The sequence below is a fragment of the Aythya marila genome, assembly GCF_965140915.1.
Source record: "Aythya marila genome assembly, chromosome: 3".
NCBI classification, from domain to species: domain Eukaryota; kingdom Metazoa; phylum Chordata; class Aves; order Anseriformes; family Anatidae; genus Aythya; species Aythya marila.
The window spans coordinates 32,920,979-32,942,149 of record NC_139044.1 but is presented as its reverse complement, the minus strand read 5'-3'; the positions used below and the strand labels follow the sequence as shown (position 1 = coordinate 32,942,149).

Sequence of the window (21,171 nt, the reverse complement as noted above, 5' to 3'; positions counted from 1 at the left end):
TCCTGAGAAGGGAATGAGGGGTTGCTGTTTTCTATTGCTTTCCATTTAGGGTCAGTTTTGTTACTTGAGCTCAGTTTGCTTCCCAAATTTTCAGGCTCCGTATACTCAGGGCATACTTACCACAGAATCAGAATGTTTAATTGCAGCATAGCAACTGTAAGTAAACTCTAACAGTGATGAAGTAACAGCAGGACAGACTTCCAGGAAGGCCAGACAAGTCTAATCAGGGCTTGAGCAAGCTTGTTAGGCCTTGCTGCTGCTGCTTTAACACTATTGACATCCCAGTTACTTAGAGATAGATAAGTCTGCCCATTCAGCATTCCCTTCCTCAACTGCATTTTAAATAAAGAACATCCTGCAAATCTTTCTGCAAAGTCATGGCATAAAGCTGGTGCTCCGGACATCGGGCAGGACCAGAATCCCTTCTTTTCCAGGGCTTTTCCAGGGCTTTCTGGTGGCCTCAGATCACCCTGAAGCTTCCAGCTCTGCACTTTTTAAGAAAATGAATCCCAAATCCTGTGCCACCAAGATGCAAATCTACAGCTGCTAATCATTTCCCTTCAGGATTAGCTGAGCCTGCTCCACTTTTGCCTAGGGGCCTGGCACTTACTACAACACCAGGCAGCTTTCCACGGTCACAGGGAGCTCTGCGCTAGGAGCTGGTTTTGATGCTGGCACAATCCAAGAGCTGGTGTGGCCCCCTCAGGTCAGTGACCAAAGGAGGCGGATGGAGGGACAGAACGGGAAGAAAGGCAAAGCCTGCTGATGGGAAGATTGAAATTTGGGTGCCAGGTAGAGAGTTGAGGGAGGAGTGGGGAAGGAGGTGGTTCTCAGCTAGACCAGTGCCACTCAGACCTCATCATCAAGGGATGCTGAGAGGGAAACAGGGCAGGAGAGCCCACAGGGTGGTGAGAGGTGCTGGATAGTGACTCCAGCACCTGCACAGAAACACAGCCACAAGGGAGCTGGGTGCAGGCTAGGCTGACACAAACAGGCAGGAGATGCTGCCCCTGTGCTGCCCTGATTCATGACATTTGCTTTATTGAGTCCCGCTAACCTGCACAGGCTGGCAGCACCTACCAAATAGGTAGGCCGTGACTATGCCTTAGCACCATCACCCAGCAGCTCTTGCTTCTCCCGCAGAAACAAACACAGTTTTCCCCTTTCCCATGGACCTGCTTCCCGTAAGGCATGAGAGCACTGAGGGCGTATTGGCCTCATTGGCTGGCTCCACAAAGAACACGCTGTGCCCCCGTCATCCCCACCACACGTGGCGTACCAAGCCACGTGAAGCTAGCTTCTCTGCTCCTCTTGCCCGCAGACCTACATGAGGCTGAACTGAACCAGATTTTCTTGTGTTGTGCTGACAGAGGCATTCAGAGCCCCCCGTGAGCACTTGTAAGCTTTTCCCTTCCTGAGCAGAGGACAGATGCTGCCCTACCCCTAGTGGCACAGCTTTAGCTCGGCAGCTTAGCTCTGCCTTCAGACCTGGCACGGCGTGATCCTGCCAACTATGTGCGTTCCCAGGTTGCTAAATCTGCTTTTTGTCCCAAAGAGGCAGGGGCAGCACACGGGCTTGCAGAGCGGCAGTTCTGCTGGCTTGCCCAACACATCCATCTCACCCCATCCCATCCTCTTTATGGCCATCCTGTGGCCCTTCAGGGAGGCTCACAGTTGTCCGCACTGCACAGGATCCCATACTCAGTCCCACTGGTAAATTGTGTCTCTTGTGTCTGGCCAAGGACCCAAATGCCTTCTTCCTTGGAAAAAAGTGGGAAGGTGAAGAAATAGCCCTGGCCTGATATCAGTATTGCTCTATAGCATCCAAAAATTTGTCATAGACTGACAAAGACGAAAGAGACTTCTTGGGACCACATGTATTGTGAAATTTGCAGATGGGGGAGGACAGCCTGGTGTTCCCAGGCCTTCAGGTATTTCTCCTGGAGAAATGGCTTCTTTTTCTCAAAGAACTGCATATTTTGTGCTATCTTCCTGCCCCACAACAGTGATGCACTTTACTCATTAGTCATATCCTGGTTGCCACTTGACTATGAGCTGCTCTTCTTGGCCAAGAGTCTGTGGTCCTGGCCTGTACCACAATTACCTTGACAGAGCCTTGATCTTTATTACACAATCAGAAAGTCAATACATTTAATTCCCAGACCAGTATCTCACAGGTAGGAAAAACACAACAGGAACACCAGGCACATTTTCCTTGCCTCATTTCCACCAATTACTCCTAGGTCTATGTTCCTATATTATGCTGAATAATTTCTCTTCACTCTTCAAATATTTGGAGGTCAATATGCTAATCAATCATTCCTTAGGCAAACTCGATTTTTCTTTTTTTTTTTCTTTTTTTTTTTCTTTTTTTTTTTCTACATGGTAGCTCCAGCCTCCTAATGATCATCACTGCTGCTCTTTGAGTTGCTTCTAGTTTGTCTTTTTTTTTTTTTTTTTTTTTTTTTTCTGGTAATACAGTTCCTGGAACCAAGCGCAGCATTGCAGGCACGGGAGCTCAGTGCGGGTGATTGCATGTGTGAGATTGCCCTCAGGTGGTTAGTCCAGAGAGAAGATGTGGCCTTGAAAACAAAAACTTATCTTCAGGACAGGGGCTTGTAACTGCACGGGAGCTATGGAAAAAGTATTTGTCTCTCCTCTAACTCAACTCTCCACAAAGCTAAGCCATGCTGTTCGCTCATTCTGTTCTCCCATCACAGCTTCCACTGTTCCATGACTGTTACACTGTTTTATTTTCTGCCTTTTCTACTACTCTCTGCAGTTTAGATAAGGAAGTGATCGTATCCAACACAGATTTCGAGGTGGTGATACACAGATGACTTATTTAGGAATTATTATGACAATATATAATTTCCCATTTAGTACATGACATCTTATTTTGGTTTCACTTTGCTCTGCTCTCAGCCTCATCTCCAAATACTGCATTATTTGCTAGGTTAAAGGTTGGACCAGAAGGTCTTAGAAGTCTTCTCCAACTTAAATGATTCTATGATTATCTGTGGAATAACCCAGATCTCTTCCCTGAGATCAGCTCTATTGCAGAATTTTTCAGAGTGCAGATAAGTAAAACAGTTTTTCCAGCTTTCCATGACTTAAGTTGGCATGCACAGAGCTCCATCTGCCATCACTTTTTCCCACTTACCTAAGTTTTGCTTCATTCCTGCTCCCGCTGAATCTAAATGTCAAAACATGCATTGGATTTAGAAGGAGCAGCCTTTGCTTGGGTCTTTTGAAGTTTTTCACAACCATTCTGTATCTCACATAGACTTGGCCATTTCACTGAACTCTTCATCTTCTGGATGTGGTGCAAAAGCAAGCCGTGGTCTCACTAGCAGTGTTGAAGATTCTGCCACTGCAATAAAGAGTTGGAGTGGGTCATTTTTGGCTGCTATACATCACAGTGCTGATCATAGGAAATGCCTCGCAATTCCTGTTATAAAGCACTGCTAAGAAATGGATGCTTCCTCCTATGTTTTCATTCACAATTTCAGTTTATTCCCTTGCTTTCTGCAGAACCAATGCTTGTTCAATCATTTGGTGTGTCCCCCCAGTAATTTCTTGATCTATTTGCTGATCAATTTCAGCAAGCAGAGACTTCAAAATAGTTATGAAATGTGTTTGTACACATTTCATGAAATCTGATTATTCTGGGAATTGCAGGGGGAAAATTTTAAATGTGCATAGAGAAAACAAAGTCTTACAATAATTCAGTTTAAAAGTTTTTGTATTTGTATTTGCAAATAGTAGCTGTATTTTGCAAATATGTGTAGGAAACAAAGCTTCATTAGTTCCACTGCTTGTGGAACTGCTTATTAATCTTTGGCAAGTATTCATCCTGCAAGCTGTTGTTGCCAAGCTTTCTTAATAGCCATTTGCAAAGGGCTTTATCCTTGTACCTTTGGGAAGGGCCAGTTACGTATGCTGGGATAGTGCTTAGATAAGTCTTTCCAAGAATGCTGAAAAGCTGAAGGAGAGAAAAAAAAAATAAAAAATTATACTTACAGACTTGTTGATAGAGTCTTGTTTACCATAATCAGCCTGATAGCTTAAAATACAATACCTAATTATTTTCCCAGCTGTATTTGTAGGTCCTCTTATAAGGCTTAAAGTCCGCAGCTCTATTTTCTTTCGAAGAGATGTCTGCAGTGTTGTTATTGCATTATACACAAACTTCCCTTGTTTCCCAAACTAGCTGATTTTGATGAAAAATGAAAATCATATCCTTATGTTAGAAGTTCAGTTTATTGGGTCTTGATTTGCTTAATGCCTCTGGACAGAGTTTCTTCATGTCACTGTTGTTGTTGTTACACAATGTAGGCATAACAACTAATAATGAACAGTAGGGAAAATCACACAGAGAATAAATGATAATTCAGAAAGGAGGCCACAGAAATGTTTCCAGATAGCTAGCGCCGTTCCCAAAGAGGGAGGAATTGGCGCATAGGATCAGAAGAGAAAACTTTCTGAGATTTCTAGTGAACTGAACACGCCATGAAACTGACTTTTCAATAAATAAATAAACATATAAATAAATAAATGAAATCTTCTTTTGCTTGCATGTTTCTTCAGGCCTGCAAAGGGGGGCTCACACACTCCAGCTGCCTCTCATATCAGTTGTGGGAGCTCTGCTGGTGTCTCTGCAAAACCATGCTTAGGTTTGGGCTTCTCCCTTTCCCTGTGAAGTCCTTCTTTGAAGGAGGTTTGCCTCGTCTCAGGACTGGCTGGCAGAGCTATGTGAGAGCAGTGGGGCAGAGACTGCCTGCCCCTCTCCTCCAGTGCACCTACTCCCCGCAGCCACTGAGCACTGCTGCCCATCGAAAGCAATTCCCAGAGCTTGCCAGGACAAGGGCAGAGAAAAGGAACCGGTGATCATAATCAGCATTGCAGGATCCTCAGCAGTGGTCATTGTTACGGAGAGGGATGGAGTTCATTCTCCACCATTTCTTTTTGCCTCACCCAAATATTGCTTTATTCAGTATTTTGTTGTTAAACTAAATAAATTATTGAGTACAGACCACCTGTGCGTACTGATTTATCTTCAGCCCTTTGATGAAGATAAGGCCTTCGCTTCTGCCTCCAATATTTCCATCACGACACTAATGACAAATCACCCAGAATATTCTTTTCTATAAGGTATTTATATCTTTATTGCCCTACAGATCTTAAGACTGGTCTTGAGTGCCTTTGGTAAGTTGCCTCCTCTCTTCTTCAATGATTCTTGTTTGCTTTGTGAGGTGGTGATTTGGGGCAACTGTTGCAGGAGGTACACGATGCACTGCTAAGATTGTAAGGCAATGAAAATGACATAACTGATCGGGGTTTTAAAGCTGCATCTGCACTGGTTGTATGAAGCTCCATCCCGTGTCAGAGATTATTCTTTGATGCTTAATGCATAGCTTTGATACGTAGCCCTTAGGACATCACCCAGAGATCCAGCCTCATGGGACACGCGGCTTGGGAACAGCACATTCAGCTTTGATGCTCTCAGCCTCCAGCAGGGATTTTACCCATGTCCAGGCTGCCAGGCTCCTGGGTTAGCCTCAGCCACACTCACTCCATGTGTCCAAGGCCAGGGGGGCTCTGCCCCAACATAACGCTCCGGGATTAACAGGCCTCATCCGCAGCACAGCGGGATCCAGGTCCCAGAGCACAGGAAGGGGCCGAGCACCCAGCTCCTGGCGCTTGGAGGGGTGCACATGCGGCAACCACCACGTTTTGCACATCCAAGCTCTGAGCACCAGTTCCCAGTGCCTGCTGCCTGCTTCCCATCACCGATATCCCCAAGATTATCCCCAGGGTATCAGTGACCTAAATACGCTGTTTTGGACTTGAAAGTTGCTTTTGTTTTTAATGTTGCAGAGTCTCTAAAAACCAGCACACGTAACCAACTGCCTGTTTCCAAACAGCTGTTGTGTAACTTTGCTCCCCACCCCCTGAGACATTGCCTGCCATTCATTTAATGGGCTCGGTTTCACTGGGAAGTGCCTGGGGGAACCTCTTAGCTCCCTAATTAGCAACAGAAGGGGCCAGTCCTTGCTGGAGGTAGCAGGGAAACATTTGTGAGGTCTCCTGAGAATAAGGGAGGCAGAGAAGGGGCCTTTTCCAGCTGGGAAAACACTAACTTTTATTCAGCCTACACTGCAGTGCAAAGGACTAAACAGATGGGGAAGGGGGGTACTTGCAGAAGAGAGCTGGAGAAATGAAGATGGGCTTTCTAGGCAAGAAAGGAGCATTTGTGAAGGGGGAGGAGGGAAGAGGAGAGGTTGTCCATGGCCCTCCCAAGTTGTTCATTGCTCCTGCCATCTGAGTTTTATATAAAATAGCGTGGAGCAGCCTCGTGGGCTGGCTGCTGGTGGAGGCAGGAGTGAGGTGTCACTGCGATCTGCTGTCAGATGTTTTGTCTGGCTCTTGTTAATACAATTCGGGAATTAACAGCTTGGAAGCGCTTAGGAGCTCAGTGTTTCCTCTGGGATGTAATCACTGAGGCCGAACACAGAGGAAGCCATTCAGGGCTCAGGCAGATTTTGGTGAAAAGCAAATCTTCTGCTGACCAGCTGCACTCCCCGAGGCCTCGCCAGGAAGGTGAAACCTCTGCCCATCCATTGTGGGCAGGGAGACACGCTTGGGGCTCTTCCTTGGCCCCCAGGACACAGCCACGTGTGGTAAGCTCTGCAGTTCTTCCTGCGGGATCCCATTGCTGGGCAGTGTTGTTTTCATACAACACCTGTGGAAAGAGACCTGCATGCACGAGCAGACCCAGCTTGGACCCATTGGGTTGTGCAGACTGTTCCCCTCCAGAGTTCATGCAGGGAAATGCTGCATTTAGCATCTGGAGCTGTCTTTGGTCTGGGGGAGCAAAGGTCCAGTCAAATTGAGGAAAGCCTTCGGGAGTCTCCTTAAAAGAAATGGAAGAAAATGAGGTGTCACAGAGAAGGTGGGTGTCATCAGGTGATGCCAGGGGTTGAGCAGGGTTGTGTGACAGCCTGGAAGGGGAAAAGGGCAGCCCTGATGTTCCCTGGCATTGCCCTGCCCTGCAACAGCATCGGCAGCCAGCAGCGTGCCAAGTGGCCACTCACCAACTAAAAAGAAGACAGCTGGTCCTTGGTACATGGCAGGAGACCACATGCATAAAGATCCCCTGTTACTGCACAGTTTTTGCTCTCCAGTAATAGTCTCAGGATAGTGAACCTGATTTTGCACATGCAAAAGGAGAATTAGATAGGGAATTCTTCATACAGAAAGGTGGAGGGCAGAGCATTACAGCCAGAAGCATAAAACCTAAGGGTCAGAATGATCGTTTACAAGTTAGCCCAGCATCTCAAGCTATAAAACAGCTGCAGTCAAAGCTTTTGTGCTCCAGTCTTAACTCTGTTCACAATCTCGTTTCATGACCAGAAATCACCAGCTTTCCTCCCCCCCACGTCTCAGGTTTTGGAACTAAGGACATTTAGGAGGCTTCCACTCTGATTATGTGCAAAGGACAATGAGAAAACCACAAAGTGCTCAAATAAGGGGAAAAAAAAAAAAATAGTGGTTATTATTCTGTGCACTCTGAGCTGCTCTTCCCACCAGAGGGCACCCAGTATTTGCAGAAGTGCTGCGAGTGCCTCTGCTGGCACTCGCTTAAGCTCTGGTTGGGCTTTTGGTGCTCGCTGTAGCAGCTAGCTCTCCTGTGCCAGCACTGTGAGTGGCCCTGGGAGAGCTGGCAGGTTTTTTATTTTGTGTTTGGCTGCTGCTGCTTGTATCCAGGTGGGAAAAATGCATTGCAGTTACTTTTCCATGTGCGTATTTTCTATTGTTGGTGCAGGTGTGATGCTGCTGATTGGTGGCAACAGCAAGGGAAAGAGGAAACAAGCCCTTTATTCACATGGGATTTGTGCAATGGAAACATGAGAGCCTTTTAAAGTTTAGAGAGATGCAATACTGAAACACTATACATTAATTATTATTCTTCCTTTTTTTTTTTTTTTTTTTCTCCTTCCCATGCCAGAACAGCAGCTGGACCAGGAAAATCACAGCACTGGGACAGGGGCAGAAAATGTTCTAATAGTCCTCCAAGGAGGCTTTTTAACAACGAGTTTGATAAAAAGTCCATTGTCAAGATTAAGAGATCCTGCCCCAGAGCAGGGAAATGCTCAGAGATACTCTTCTAGGTCCTTTCCTCCGATAGTTACATTTATGGGACACGCATCACAGCCTCCTGGTAGGCAGCCTTGTTGACACCATACCTGGACTTGTGCATTTGAGCCACTAGGGGTTGTAAGAGAAAAGGGGAAAAAACTTGTTTTCCAGTGGAGGGACAACCTGCTGTAGTATCCCAAAGTGGAGGATTTCCTCTGGAACCCCCTGAGATCTTTGCTCCTGCACTCACCAAACTCTTGCTCATATACCCTGCATTTTAGACAGTATCCTAGCATCTCAGCTGTTTCAGATTTATCAGATTTATCACTGTCTTGTGGCTTATGGGTTTTTTGTTTGGTTGGTTTTTTGTTGCCTTTTAGCCTCAGGATATTAATGGCCTTGATGTGTCCCCGTGTATCTCAGAGAAACCTGTTCTGATAGTCCCAAACCTTTTAGACAGACAGCAGCAGCTTGTGTCTTTTCTCTGCCTCTTTAACTAGCTCTGCTGGCTCTTTTCCAACATTCCTGGAATAGAGATTTTCACTCTCAGTTACTTCAGTCAGATCTTCCTCCTTTGTGCCTTTTCCTAGTGATAGGTAAGAAACATAATTCTCTCAAGGTCTCTTTTGAATCCTAGAAACATCACAGCCTGTTGTACCCCAACACGTCACACTGCGGGGGTCCTCAACTACCTTTCACCCAGGTGATTGTTTTTTCCTCTTGTTGATCATAATTCTCCAGTCTTCTGACTACAGCCCTCTCTGCAATCAGGGATGACATCTTCCAAAAGACCTCCAGACCTGCTTTTCATTTTGGAAATAAGGCCTTAAAGCTAAATAATCACAGCCATAACCAGAAATAGCTGTGGTGTAGGAATAAACTGAACTTCAACCAAATGTAGGATTTACAAGGTTTTCCTCCTGATAGCTCTTTTGACAGCACAGCAATACGAGACATGATCCTCACAGATCTCATTGGTGATTGGACTTTACTCTGAGCATTGCATGGAGGTAAGAATCATTCCTTCTGTCAGTAAAATGTAGCTATCCCTGGAGCGAAACACAGCAAGGACACTGTGCAACAATTTGGGAAAAAAAAAAAAAAAAAAAAAAAAAAAAAAACACTTTATCCAGTAAGATTTATTGATCATTGGGGAAATGAAATCTAGTTCCCTGAGCTAAATCAAAGCACTAGTTTCTGTGGTATATGAGAAAACTTAACTTTTCCTTTTTTGTTTGTTTGTTTTGTTTTGTTTTGTTTTGGCTGCTGCAAATCACAGGCACACATGGGATTGAACCACACGATGCACAGGTTGGAAGGGACCTGTGGAAGTCAGCTGGTCCCACCTCCTGCACAGAGCAGGCCCAGGTAGGTCAGGTTGCTGAGTGCCTTGCTCCTAACAAATTCTGAATACCTCCAAGGATGGAGATTCCAGATCTACTCTGGGACAATGTTCCAGCATCCTTTCTGAGACACATTCCAGTGCCTGAATGGGGAACTAATTTATCCCAATATCTAACCAGAACTTCCTTTGTTGCAATTAGCATCCATCGCCTTTTGTCCCTTCACTGTTGTGTCTGTTCCCCCCCACACACCCTGGGAAGAGTCTAGCTCTATTTTTTCTATGCTGTCCAATAGACAGCTGTAGCCAGCAGTAGGATGGACACACACACACTTGCCTTCTCTCCTCCAGGGTGAACAAGCACAGGTCTCTGTCTCTCCAGCCCCTGGCCAGCCTGGTGGCCCTGCACTGGGCTCACTCTGCTCTGTCCTCTACCAACAACTCCAGACCTCAACACAGCGCTTCCAGACATGGTCTCATAAGGGCCAAAGAGAGGGAAGGATCACTTCACCCAGCCTGCTGGCTAACGTTATTTGCTGTATAGGTACACAGCTAGCCTTTGCCAGATGGTCCCCTCCTTGCCTGATTCACTTGAGGACCTCAAATCAGGCTCTGCAGAGCTGCTTTCTGTGTTTTTTGGCACCCAGCCTATGCAGGAGCACAGGTCTATCCCCTCCCCGTGCAGGACTTTGTATTTGCCTCTGTTGAACTTTGTTGAACCTAATTTGCATGCGCACACTTAAGCAATAGGTGGCACCAACGAATGATGTAGCTTGCCTTGTCACTGAGAGAGCGTCAGCGCCAAGAGAAAGCCAGCCGAGGAGACACCTGGGTTGCTTCGCTCAGAGCTGCAGCAAGGCAAGGAGGAGCAACCATGTGGCAGGAGGTCCTTCCCAACGCCTGGTGAGATGCCCTCAGCGTGGGGAGGAAGGGCCCAAACGGGGCTGTGCTGTGGTTGGGGAGGGGGAAAGCCCTGTGGGGTCCCCCAGGCTGAGCCAAGCCATCGGAGGGTGTGGGGAGCATGCAGCTGATACCTCCTGAACATGACTGAGGAGGAGGTTGTACAAGACCAAAGCTTGCTTTGTGTTGCTCAGAGAGCTGTGTCTCTGGCATGCTTGATTTATTAACAGTAATGAGCTGGTGCTACTGCCACGGTAACTTGCTCCATGCCTCCGACTCACTAAAGTCTGGGATATAAGTGCACGGGGATCTTATTACCTGTTGCATAAGCTGCTCAGCCTCCATGAGGTGGAGGGTGACACTGTTTGCTTACAGAAGCTTTGTTTTGCCTTGGCAGGGAGCTGCTTAAGGAGGTACCTCCTTACAAATCACACACGAGCTACCAGAGATCATTACCAAATTGCTGTGGGGACTGCTAGGGTCCAGCCAGACCCAGTACACCAGTACGGGCACCAGGTTATGTGCCACAGGTAGTGGTGGGAAACGATAGCAGGCAGAAAGAAACAGCAAATGGGTGTGTGTTTTCATGGAGTTTTGTGTCCTTTTATTTGTTTTGAGATAACTTAATTATGATTCCAATCAATTGTGCAATCAATTAATTATGCTCCCTACTTTAGCCACCTTCCCTAGGGCAGAGTAACAAAACTTTTTCTTGTTACTTCTAGTTTTTTTTTTTTTTTCCAGAAGTAACTATTCTTACAAGACAATCCATCAGGCTAAAACAGAACCAAGGAGGAATTTTCATTTTTCTTGACAGCAGATGAGACCTAAAAGCTCAGTATCCAGCTAGGAGTTGTTAGAAGTAGGAAAGTTATAGCAACTCACCGAAATCTGAGCAGGTAAAGGTCCTACAAGCCTCTCCTCGTGCCAGCCCTGTGGCACAATGAGCACAGCATGGCTGGGAGCAGGGTGAACCTTGATCTTAAAAGTTCCCTGCAGGGTTGTGTGCTTATCTCCATGCAGTGGTCAAAATAACTGATTTTCCTGGCTGAAGTATCACAGCCACTCGTAGGATGAAAGTCTGCAAGGACAGCTACCCGTCTGTTTAGGGCCTTTTATCTAAATTGTGCTGAAGGAGGTAACATTATTTAAACAAGATATCTAGCTAACACACAGCCAAGAAACATTGCCTCTGCACTCCCTCTCTTTCTCATCCAAATGTACAAGAAAAGCCGTGGATGTATCCATGTGGCTAAACAGCTCATGATCCCAAGGCAGTTGAGGTTCTTTGCACTGTCCCCAGGGATTGGTACCATTCAGAAAACACGATCAGTCTGTAAAGATCTTTTTTTTTTCTTTTTCTCTTTTCTTTAGGGAGAGCATCTTATCCCGCATCAGGTGAGTGAAACAGCCAAGCCCTCCACTTTTCATTTAACTCCCTAGCTGGGATACAGCATAGTCCTTTCCCACCTCCATATGACAACAACAAATTTTCATTTGTAGTCCTCCTGCAGCCCCCTGCAACAGGCACAACTCCTAATCCCCAGGGAAAGCTGGAGAGCTTGAGCCACATGTCAGAGGGACAGGAAGGTACACTGCATTTGGGACTGATTGCTCATGCATTTAAAGAGCTTCAGAACGTGCTACACGTCTGTTAAAATCAGCAAGTTAGCTCCCATATTTCAAGAAAGTCCTAAACTCATCTGTGTGGAACAGAAATGGGGGCACCAAACAGAAAACCTAGACCCCTATCTGTGGAAGGCTATGTTAGAGGGCCAGTATTGCCCTAAGAGATGCTTGAATTTGTAGGGGAGCTATGTGTAAAACACTGCCAAGAAGCGTATGTCCAGCACATCGAGCTCCCTCTAGCAGCTGAAGACCCTTGTCTCTGCTCAGGAGCCTTGTGACGAGCAAGTCATGATCAGCAAGAGCTTGAGATCCCTAATGAGCACTGGTAGATGTAACCTTGAGGCTTCTTGTCTTCAGACTCTTGTTGTTAGAGTTTAATATCTCTATACTGGTTCCAGATTGCTGAGCTGGTATTTGTGGGACTCATTGCCCTCTGGGGGGCTGCCCCAAATCTTGCATGTGGTCTTCAGAAATAACAGAAATGCTCAGCCCCTGCTGACTCCATGGGGTGTTTGGACATCTGCTAATTACTGGGCCCAACCACTGTGAAAACAAGCCTCAGCGCAGTCCCACTACCCTTGACGCTTTTGTTATTGAATGCAAATGTTATGCCTCCCTAGGTCTTTTCAATATTCACAGAAGAATGCAGTCCTGGTCCCTGCAGCCGCTCTGGGGGTCGGAGGAATGGTGGTGTGCTGGCTAATGTCCAGACGCAAGGTCAAGAGACTTGAAGTGGGTGATGGATGGTGGGGCTCAGGTGAAAGAGCCCTAAGAGAGAAGGAAGATGAACAAATCCGCCCCTTCAGGATTGAAACCTCTGACAAAGAAATTGAGGTACCAGTGGCTGGGGTGTAGGGAGGGGAAGGAAGCTGTGAGATGGAGCCTCCCTCCCTGTCACCACCTTGCTGCTTAAAGACACACCAGTGCAGTTACTTAATACCCTTAGATGAAGCTGTCTCATCATCCTTTTTGAGTCAGATCTGGGTTCAGATTCATTGCAATGTCCCCTAAAGACTTTCAGACATCACAGACCCTCTGCAACCTTGAGCAGCTCAGTTTGCCAGTGGGCTGTGGGAAGCGGGGTGTAGGGCCAGCAGTGGCTACAGCACAGCAGGGCTGAGGAACTCTCACAGAGAGATACCTAGAAAGGGTGAAGGGACAGAGCCTTGATGAGCTGTAGCACCTGTCCCTAATTATCCAATCAATTAGCAACACACAGCCGGGCCCAATATTTTTTAAATTCTTTTTCCAGCCAGCAAGGCCTGGAAGCTGCTAGAACCAAAATTCCTAAAAGCAGTTAGCAGCAAGGCAGGAGTGGGATCCTCTTGGGGGAACAGCTAATCTGTAGAAAGATGTCATTCCCCAAATAAGCGATTGATGAGAACATTTAGAGCATGCCACTGCTTCAGCTGGGCTTGTGGTGGTCTAAAAGCTGGTAGGACCTGGAGAGATGGCTCCTGCTCGTGGCTGCCCTGGTGCACGCAGTATGGGGGGCAGCTGGGCAGCCTCGCTTCTCCTGCAGGACCTGCACCGCCGCCTCGACCAGGCTCGCTACGCACCCCCGCTGGAAGGGGCAGCTTTCCACTACGGCTTCAACTCCGACTACCTGCAGAAGGTGGTGGCCTACTGGAGGAATCAGTTTGACTGGCGCAAGCAAGTGGAAATCCTGAACAAATACCCTCATTTCCACACCACCATCGAAGGTGAGGGGGTCACTGTGTCTCAAGCAGGTCCACATGGCTCCCTGGTCCAACACAGGGTGCTTCTCTGGCAGATACTAGCTGCCCTCACTTTGCTCTTGCCAGTGGTACACGAGGAGCTGCTGGAAGCCCAGCCCTGATGGCTAATGTATGATGTTAGAATGCTTAAGGCAACAGTATGCTTCACAGCTTAGTGATATAAGGGAAATATCACTAGGGTGGCCTACTCTATTAGTAATCTTGTATAGATTGAGACCATCATATGTTGGCAATAAGTTTAGGTATGCTTCAAGATGAGCTTCCTTTGGCTCAGAACCTGTGTTAACTAACAATGGGGTTTTCTGGTTTTCTTCTAGTGATGCACTGGCAAAACCTTCAAAGACTGCAAAATTTATCCAGGCTCTAAGGCTAGAATATTTTTTCATGTCGTTATGTCATGTTTTTACATGGTAATGCCCAATGCCTCACCTGCATTATGCTGTGCATTCAAGTGTAGCTCTCCCCATGAGTGTGAAACCACCTTCTCAGGAAAGGGATGCTCAGTCTGCTGAAACCCCAAATTCTGGGGCTGGGATCAATACCTCGTCCAGTACACAAAAGATGAGACATAATTATGATGCCAGGCATCCCCCTTTCAGCTGGGCATCTTCTTGCCATTGGTTGATTGTATAACTTCTACTATGAAACCTGATTACTACTTTGCCAGCCTCCTTCTTCAGAGTCCAGAACAGAAGTTGAGATGGAGCCAGAGCTTAATTTATCTCTTTGATGTCTGGCAGGGATTGATATCCATTTTATCCATGTGAAGCCCCCCTATGTCCCTCATGGACGAGCTGTTCAACCTATCCTGATGGTCCACGGCTGGCCTGGCTCCTTCTACGAGTTCTACAAGATCATCCCTCTGCTCACGGAGCCAGCCAGGTATGGGCTGGGTGATGGTGACGTGGTGTTTGAGGTCATCTGCCCATCCATCCCAGGCTATGGCTTCTCAGAGGCTCCGCACCAGAAAGGTAAGTGATGAAGAAGCTCCATCAGAAATCACAAGGTTTTTGGTGTAACGCTTCAGCTATCCCCCAGCCCCTTGTGCACTGCAGTCTGTGAATGCAGGAAGGCAGGCTCTGGGTCTGAGGTTCAGTAAACTTGGCTCTGCACATATGCTAACGTGACTGATGCCCTGGGGCTGGTTGTGGAGATCTGGAAGGCAACAGCAGCTGGAAGCCAACAGTAGCTGGAAGCCATCTCTGCTTTCCACTTTCTCCTCTTTGCGTTGAATTTACATCATCACACTAGGACAAACAGGTCTCCTGTGTGGTGTTTCTCTTTACATACAGGCTTTGACACCCGCGCAACTGCTCGGATATTTCACAAGCTGATGAAGAGACTGGGCTTCAAGGAATACTATGTTCAGGGAGGAGACTGGGGATCTAGTATTACTACAAACATGGCCCAGATGCTGCCAGAGTGAGTAGCAAAGGAAATCCTTTCAGCATAGCACTTTCCCACCTAAAATGCAAAGTTGAGGGAGCCTGATCAGAAAAGAAACATAATACCTTCCATGGAAGATGGCATTGTAGCTCAGCATTTAACACCTAAAAACTGGCATCATACCAGTGGCACAGCTGAACGGAGATAGCACCAGCTGTATCGTTTCTAACTCCTACAATCTTAACTATGATGAACCTTTCAGGTTCTTTCAGGGCTTTATATATCTGGCTCAGTGATATGCTTCTGTCATAGCACCAGTCAGACTTACTTTCTAGAAAATTTGGATACAGAAAATTTCTTGATTTAACTTTCTATTCATTGATTTGATTTTAGATCTGTGAAGGGGGTTCATGTGAATCTTGTCTTCATCACCATACGAGGTTTTAAAAAGTTGATTCAAGTGATGCTTGGGGCTTACGTACCATGGCTTGTGGGCTTCACTAGGGAAGATGTTCGACGGATGTACCCCTTCATGCAGAAGAATGTATATGATATTCTGCGAGAATCTGGCTACTTACATATCCAAGCCACCAAACCAGACACTGCAGGTAATGAACCTTCTTTATATTGCTATATATAGTATACAAACTGCTTGTGCAAATATTACTTTTGAAACTGTTTAAAATGGAGTACCACTCCTCTTGAGGAAAGAACACCTTTGCAAAAAGCCCCTTGAAGTGAAGCATAGGGTCTTGAAACTGAAGCTTCTAGAAATGGGTGAAAACATGAAAATAAGCAAGTGTAATGTGAAATTTGCAGGAAGGTAGACTTAGCCCTAAAGGCTGACAGAGTCAGTGTGGCCAGTAGATAAAGAGTCAGAAGAAACATATGGCCATCTCAGAAAGGTTAAATGAATTATTTGTGTTAGTCCACGCTAATAAAGATTATGATGTATTCTTCTGAGTGTTTCTCTCACTAGGAATAACAGCAGAACTGCCTCAGACTGGTCTTACTAGCAGAGATCACAGAATGAATACTATCTCAGCCTGCTATTCATTGAGACATTCAGAAGTAAATGAAAGTGAAATGTTAATACATAGTCTGTTGCTTGAACTCATCACAATACCAAAGAAATAAAAGGAGGCAAGCAAGATAGCAGGGTGGTTTTTTTTTGTTTGTTTGCTTGCTTTTGTTGTTGTGTGTTTTGTTTTGTTTTTTAATAGACAAGAAGAGAAGTGGTGGGACAGCAGCCCTGGAAAAATACAGATCAGTATGTCTAGTCTTTGTGATCAGCAAGCTGGCAGAACTATTTTAAAGAAGAAAATTGATATACAGGTGATAGTCACAGGAAAATCAGGGCTCAAAGATGAGAGCTCTGGCAGAACCAAAGAGCAGTAAATCCAGTAGTATAACATATTTCAAATTTCAAAAACTAGGTTTTGTTGAGGTTCCTCCCTGATGTTTCCCAAAAAATAAAAGTGCCTTTAGAATAGGACTAAGTTCATGACTAATAACTGGTTAACATGAGAATCTGAGCACAGGAACAAGTAAGCAAGTTCCAGGGGTGAGGAGAGTATCACAAAAATCTGTGCTGGCACCTGTACAATTCAGCACGATCCTAATTTCTCTACAGAGGAAAGTTAATTGTTAAGTGAAAAATTGACTGCTATCCAGGGCTTAGTTTAATCTAAAGATAACTGCAGAGAGTTGCGAAAACATTTAATTGACTAGTTGATTAAACTGGCCAATAAAATTTGATGTCACCAAAGTGCAAAGCAATTAGGGGAAGAAAATCACAACGGGCTCTTCTTTAGCTGTTGCCATATAAGAAAATCCATGAGTCATGGATAGTTCTTTCAAATGTCAGCCAGCTCAGCCAAAGTTCAAGAGCATTTTACAGACTGTCAAACAAGCAAAACAACAAAAAAAGACCAAGACAAAATACCAAATCCATTATATTCAGGACCCATTGCATTCCTGTTCAGCCTGTTTCATAAGCATGCCTTAGAATCAGAATACAAAAAGGAGGCAAAAAAGGAAAACTGAAGTGATCAAGCAGCTTACATAAAAACACTGTACACATTATAGAACTCTGTAGCATGGAAGAAAAAACAGCAGGGAGTTCTTAGCACACTAGAGTTGTGAAATGTAGAAAATAAATATGAATATATATATATATATTTATATATATATATATTCCCTACTCAGTCTTAAGAAATATCTACATTATCAATTCAGTTCTCATCAGGCAAGTTTAAAGCAAAGTCACAGTATTTTCACACAGCACCAGTTGTGGCATGTTGAATAACAAGCTGCAAACAAGACTGCTATTTGAGTGTCTAATCCACAGACACTCAATAAAGTGGTTCAGAGGCAGCTTTCAGCCCAGAAACTGCTCATCTCCAGATGGGTCGTATGCTGGATGACACATTTAATCCTGCCCTACTGTTGCTGGCCAAAGCATTTATATGATTTCAATCTGTAGCACATTACTCAAGGCCTGACGTGCAGGAAATTGTTGTGCCAATGTACAAATTTCCTTAGCTAGGCCCACTATTAAACTGAGACACTGGTGTGCATCATCTTCTAAAAAGTCATTCAGTGCTGAAGTCACACTAAAATACACCTGAAAGTACCCAGTGCTTAGTACACTCTAAAATTACAGCCTAGAGTACTGTCAAGGAATTTTCTGAAGGCAAGCCCATATTGCTACTGAAGTAAATATTATCCTTGTTTTACAAGTAAAACATGGAGATAATGTACTATGTATGTGCTATCTTTATAACATTTCTAACATAATGCTCCCCAAGGGCAGGAACAGGTAGTGGATACACAGCACTCCACTCTTTAAATGACATAAAAGGTGATGAACTGTGCTCCGTGTCCTGATTACCCATCCAAAGCAGGACAGCATTCCCAAACAGTTTATTTAAAAGTTCTTTGTAGAGTGTAATCCCTTTCCATCCCAGTGTGCTCCTGCCGCGTGTCAACAGGAAGCTGACGGGTCTGGTTTTGCTCCTTGCTTCTCTTGCATAGAAGCCATGTGTGTATGCAGCACTGTCACTTACAGCTCAACTCCACAGGGGTAAATTCATCAAGAATAAAGTACTGCCAGGGCTAGTTAAAAACAATCTCTCTGCCAAATTCTCATGTAAAACTCTGAGGAACTTGTGAAAGCCCAGTTTAACTTCAGCTGCAGTGTTACAATGCCATGCAAATGCCAAAGCTCTGCTCTTCTCCTGAATTAGGTTGTGGACTGAATGACTCCCCGGTGGGGCTTGCTGCATATATTTTGGAGAAATTCTCTACCTGGACAGATAAATCATTTCTGCATAGAGATGATGGAGGCTTGGAAAGGTAAGGAAACAAGTGCTCTTTCTTTGATGAGAAAACTCATTAAAAGGAAGTGTGATGACAGCTAATGAGGAGATAAGTAAAAGACTGGATGAATTTTAAGGATGAAAGACTACGTGACAAGTAGTTAACTTGTAGGCTGCCTGCAAGCTACTGGTCCAGATAAATTGCTTCTTCTTTCTCTCTCCATAGGAAGTACTCGCTAGATGAGCTTTTGACCAATGTGATGATTTACTGGGTGACATCGTCTATTGCATCCTCCATGCGATACTACAAGGAGAATTTATCCCGGGATCCTGCTCTATCTGATAATTCCAGGTAATGAACTGGCAGGTGCAAAACAGATTTGCAGACAAGACAATCAGATTTGCCTGTATAAACATTTAGATCTCTCACAACAGCAAATCTAACCTAGGCAAGAAAACAATTTGAGTTCTTATTTTCTTTGATAAATGAAAGTTAAAGGTCACTTTTCCTTTGAACCTAAAAACCTACACAGGCTGGCCTGTGGTCAAGAAAATAAGTAATTCTGTCTTGTCTTCCAAATACAGGTCTATAGATTTACCAGACAAACAAACATAATCCACAGGTTGGTTTGGTAAAAACAAAACAGAAAATCATGAGCATTTCTAACGTTTAAACTGAATTAGGAAGGATATAGCTTACTGCTGGATAAGCTATGAACTACAGCTGTTAAGCAGAAAGTTGTAGAAGCAGTTCAGGAAGGGATTTTTCTAAGTAAACAAGCTTCCAGGAGAGCAGTACTTGAAACTCAACACCTTCTAACAGCTGCTGGCTTTAAGATGACTACAAGAGAGGCTGACCAGGAAACACACCCCTGAGCAGAATTCCTCTCCAAGTGATTGATATTAGAAACAAAATAGGGGAGTCATATTCTCTGTAGACTGACAACCAGTTTACTTTCCCTCTCAAGAGAGTAATTTATTATTCTGGTACCATAAATCCTGAAGTAAATATGAGTTAGCCCATTTCTGAGTTTCACGCAGAGATGTGATATATCACCAAGCTATACAGCAATCTCAAAAACCTGAAACATTTTTCAAGATTTAATACTGTTAGTGGACTTCATTTTATGCATCTTTGGATATAATATTTTTGAACTCAAAGAGACTCAAATACAAATGAAGCTCATCAGCAGAGTGTAGACTACAAAGTGGTAAAATTTCTCCGACTCGCCATGACAGCTACCGGAGTCAGAAGGTTTTACTTCAGACTCTGAAAGTCAGATTTTCCCTAAGAACTCTTTTAAAAATGCAGTTAACTAATGTCTTTCTAGGTTTGGAGTGTACGTTCCTGCAGGGATCGCAGCTTTTCCTGAGGAGATAACGCATGTACCACGTTGCTGGGCGAAGATGATCTTCAAGAACATTGTCAGTTACTCTTATATGCCCCGCGGAGGGCATTTCGCAGCTTTTGAGGAACCAAAGCTTCTGGCACAAGACATCATCCACTTTGTGAGAAGGGTGGAGCAGCTGTGAACCTGCTGTTTAGATACATGCATAGAAAAGAAGCAAGCTGCTCTGCTACCCACAGAAGCCTTACTTTGAGGGATTAAATAAACTCAATGTAATCACAATACAGAAGCCAACATTTTATTTTGATAATGATTGTAACTACCAGTTAATCAAGTTCTAAAGCTCTTCCTATGTAAAAAAGCATCTTGTCATCTTTTATTTCCAGCACCATATCATTGCTGCATTCATAGTTCAAGTATAACAGAGTATGTAAACAGTTTAATGCAGTAACATTGCACTCATTTGGGGGATAAAGCAGAAGGGAACATGCCCCTTGATCCTCAGAACTAAGGCGTCTTTTCAAAAGCTTCCTTAAATTCTTGAGTGCCAGCATTCTTAAAGACATGTTACAAGTAGCTTTGGTGGAAGTGCGGAAGGGCTTTGATCTCCTGAGCACATCAAACACTCCTACTGAATAGTTCAAGTTACATTTCATTCGAGAGACCTGTGATTACATTCCCAAGTGGGCAGCTGCACATAAGGCAGCTTGCTTTATTTTAGCAGTTTTCCCCTGGAGCTAGCTTTAGCAGTTACTACACATTATATGACAGTTGTCAGAGGCTAGTAAGGCAGAGACTGTACTCCTAGTGTTCTCCAAGCTCAAAAATATGAACTTAACTAATTTCCTTCCAGTTCTACAATCTTATTCCACGCCAAAATGTCAGACAAGTTTAAAATAGGTAACAGGTATGGAAGGTTACTTCACCCTCTGATCTCCTTTCAAAGGACTCTTAGCACCCCATCAAGCAGCTTTTGATAGCAGATAACTGCAAGAAACCTCACTGCCAGTACACTAGAGCTTCTCTTCAAATGGGATGGAGCTGTTAAGCTCATTACATTACAAATACATGCACAGCTGATTCAAGACAACTCCAGCAGATATCTAGTTCTGGCACATTGTGCTTTACAGGTTTCTCTCCCTCCCTCCATGTCTCATTCTGTACTAGACATTAGTCCAGAAGAAAGGATTCAAGTTCTGCTTCCTGGTAACACGTTCTGACTTAAAGATAGTGCTGAACTTGATAGCATGCCCCTTACCTCCTCTTCACATTTCAGAAACTTTTAGAGTCTAAGACTCTGAAATATCTGAAAGGCAAAAGCAAGCAAGAATTTTGCCTTTTTTTTTTAAAAAAAAAAAAAAAAA

The 21,171-nt window shown here is 44.6% G+C and overlaps 1 protein-coding gene across 1 annotated transcript; it reads left to right on the top strand.

Annotated features, from left to right (window-relative positions):
- The first annotated feature begins 10,261 nt into the window (after positions 1–10,261).
- On the top strand, positions 10,262–21,137 carry LOC309875788 (epoxide hydrolase 1-like). The gene is made up of 10 exons (XM_082755481.1): positions 10,262–10,387; positions 11,759–11,782; positions 12,634–12,847; positions 13,536–13,716; positions 14,493–14,723; positions 15,045–15,174; positions 15,532–15,746; positions 18,387–18,495; positions 18,685–18,810; positions 19,790–21,137. The coding sequence occupies exons 1-10, from the start codon at positions 10,359–10,361 to the stop codon at positions 19,989–19,991; spliced, it is 1,461 nt and encodes a 486-aa protein (XP_082611607.1). The 5' UTR covers positions 10,262–10,358; the 3' UTR covers positions 19,992–21,137.
- The last annotated feature ends 34 nt before the right edge of the window (positions 21,138–21,171 follow it).

Coding starts and splice junctions, on each gene's coding strand:
- LOC309875788 (XM_082755481.1), top strand. CDS start 10,359: ATGTGGCAGGAGGTCCTTCCCAACGCCTG. Junction 13,717..14,492: donor TTTCCACACCACCATCGAAG/GTGAGGGGGTCA, acceptor GATGTCTGGCAG/GGATTGATATCCATTTTATC. Junction 14,724..15,044: donor AGAGGCTCCGCACCAGAAAG/GTAAGTGATGAA, acceptor CTTTACATACAG/GCTTTGACACCCGCGCAACT.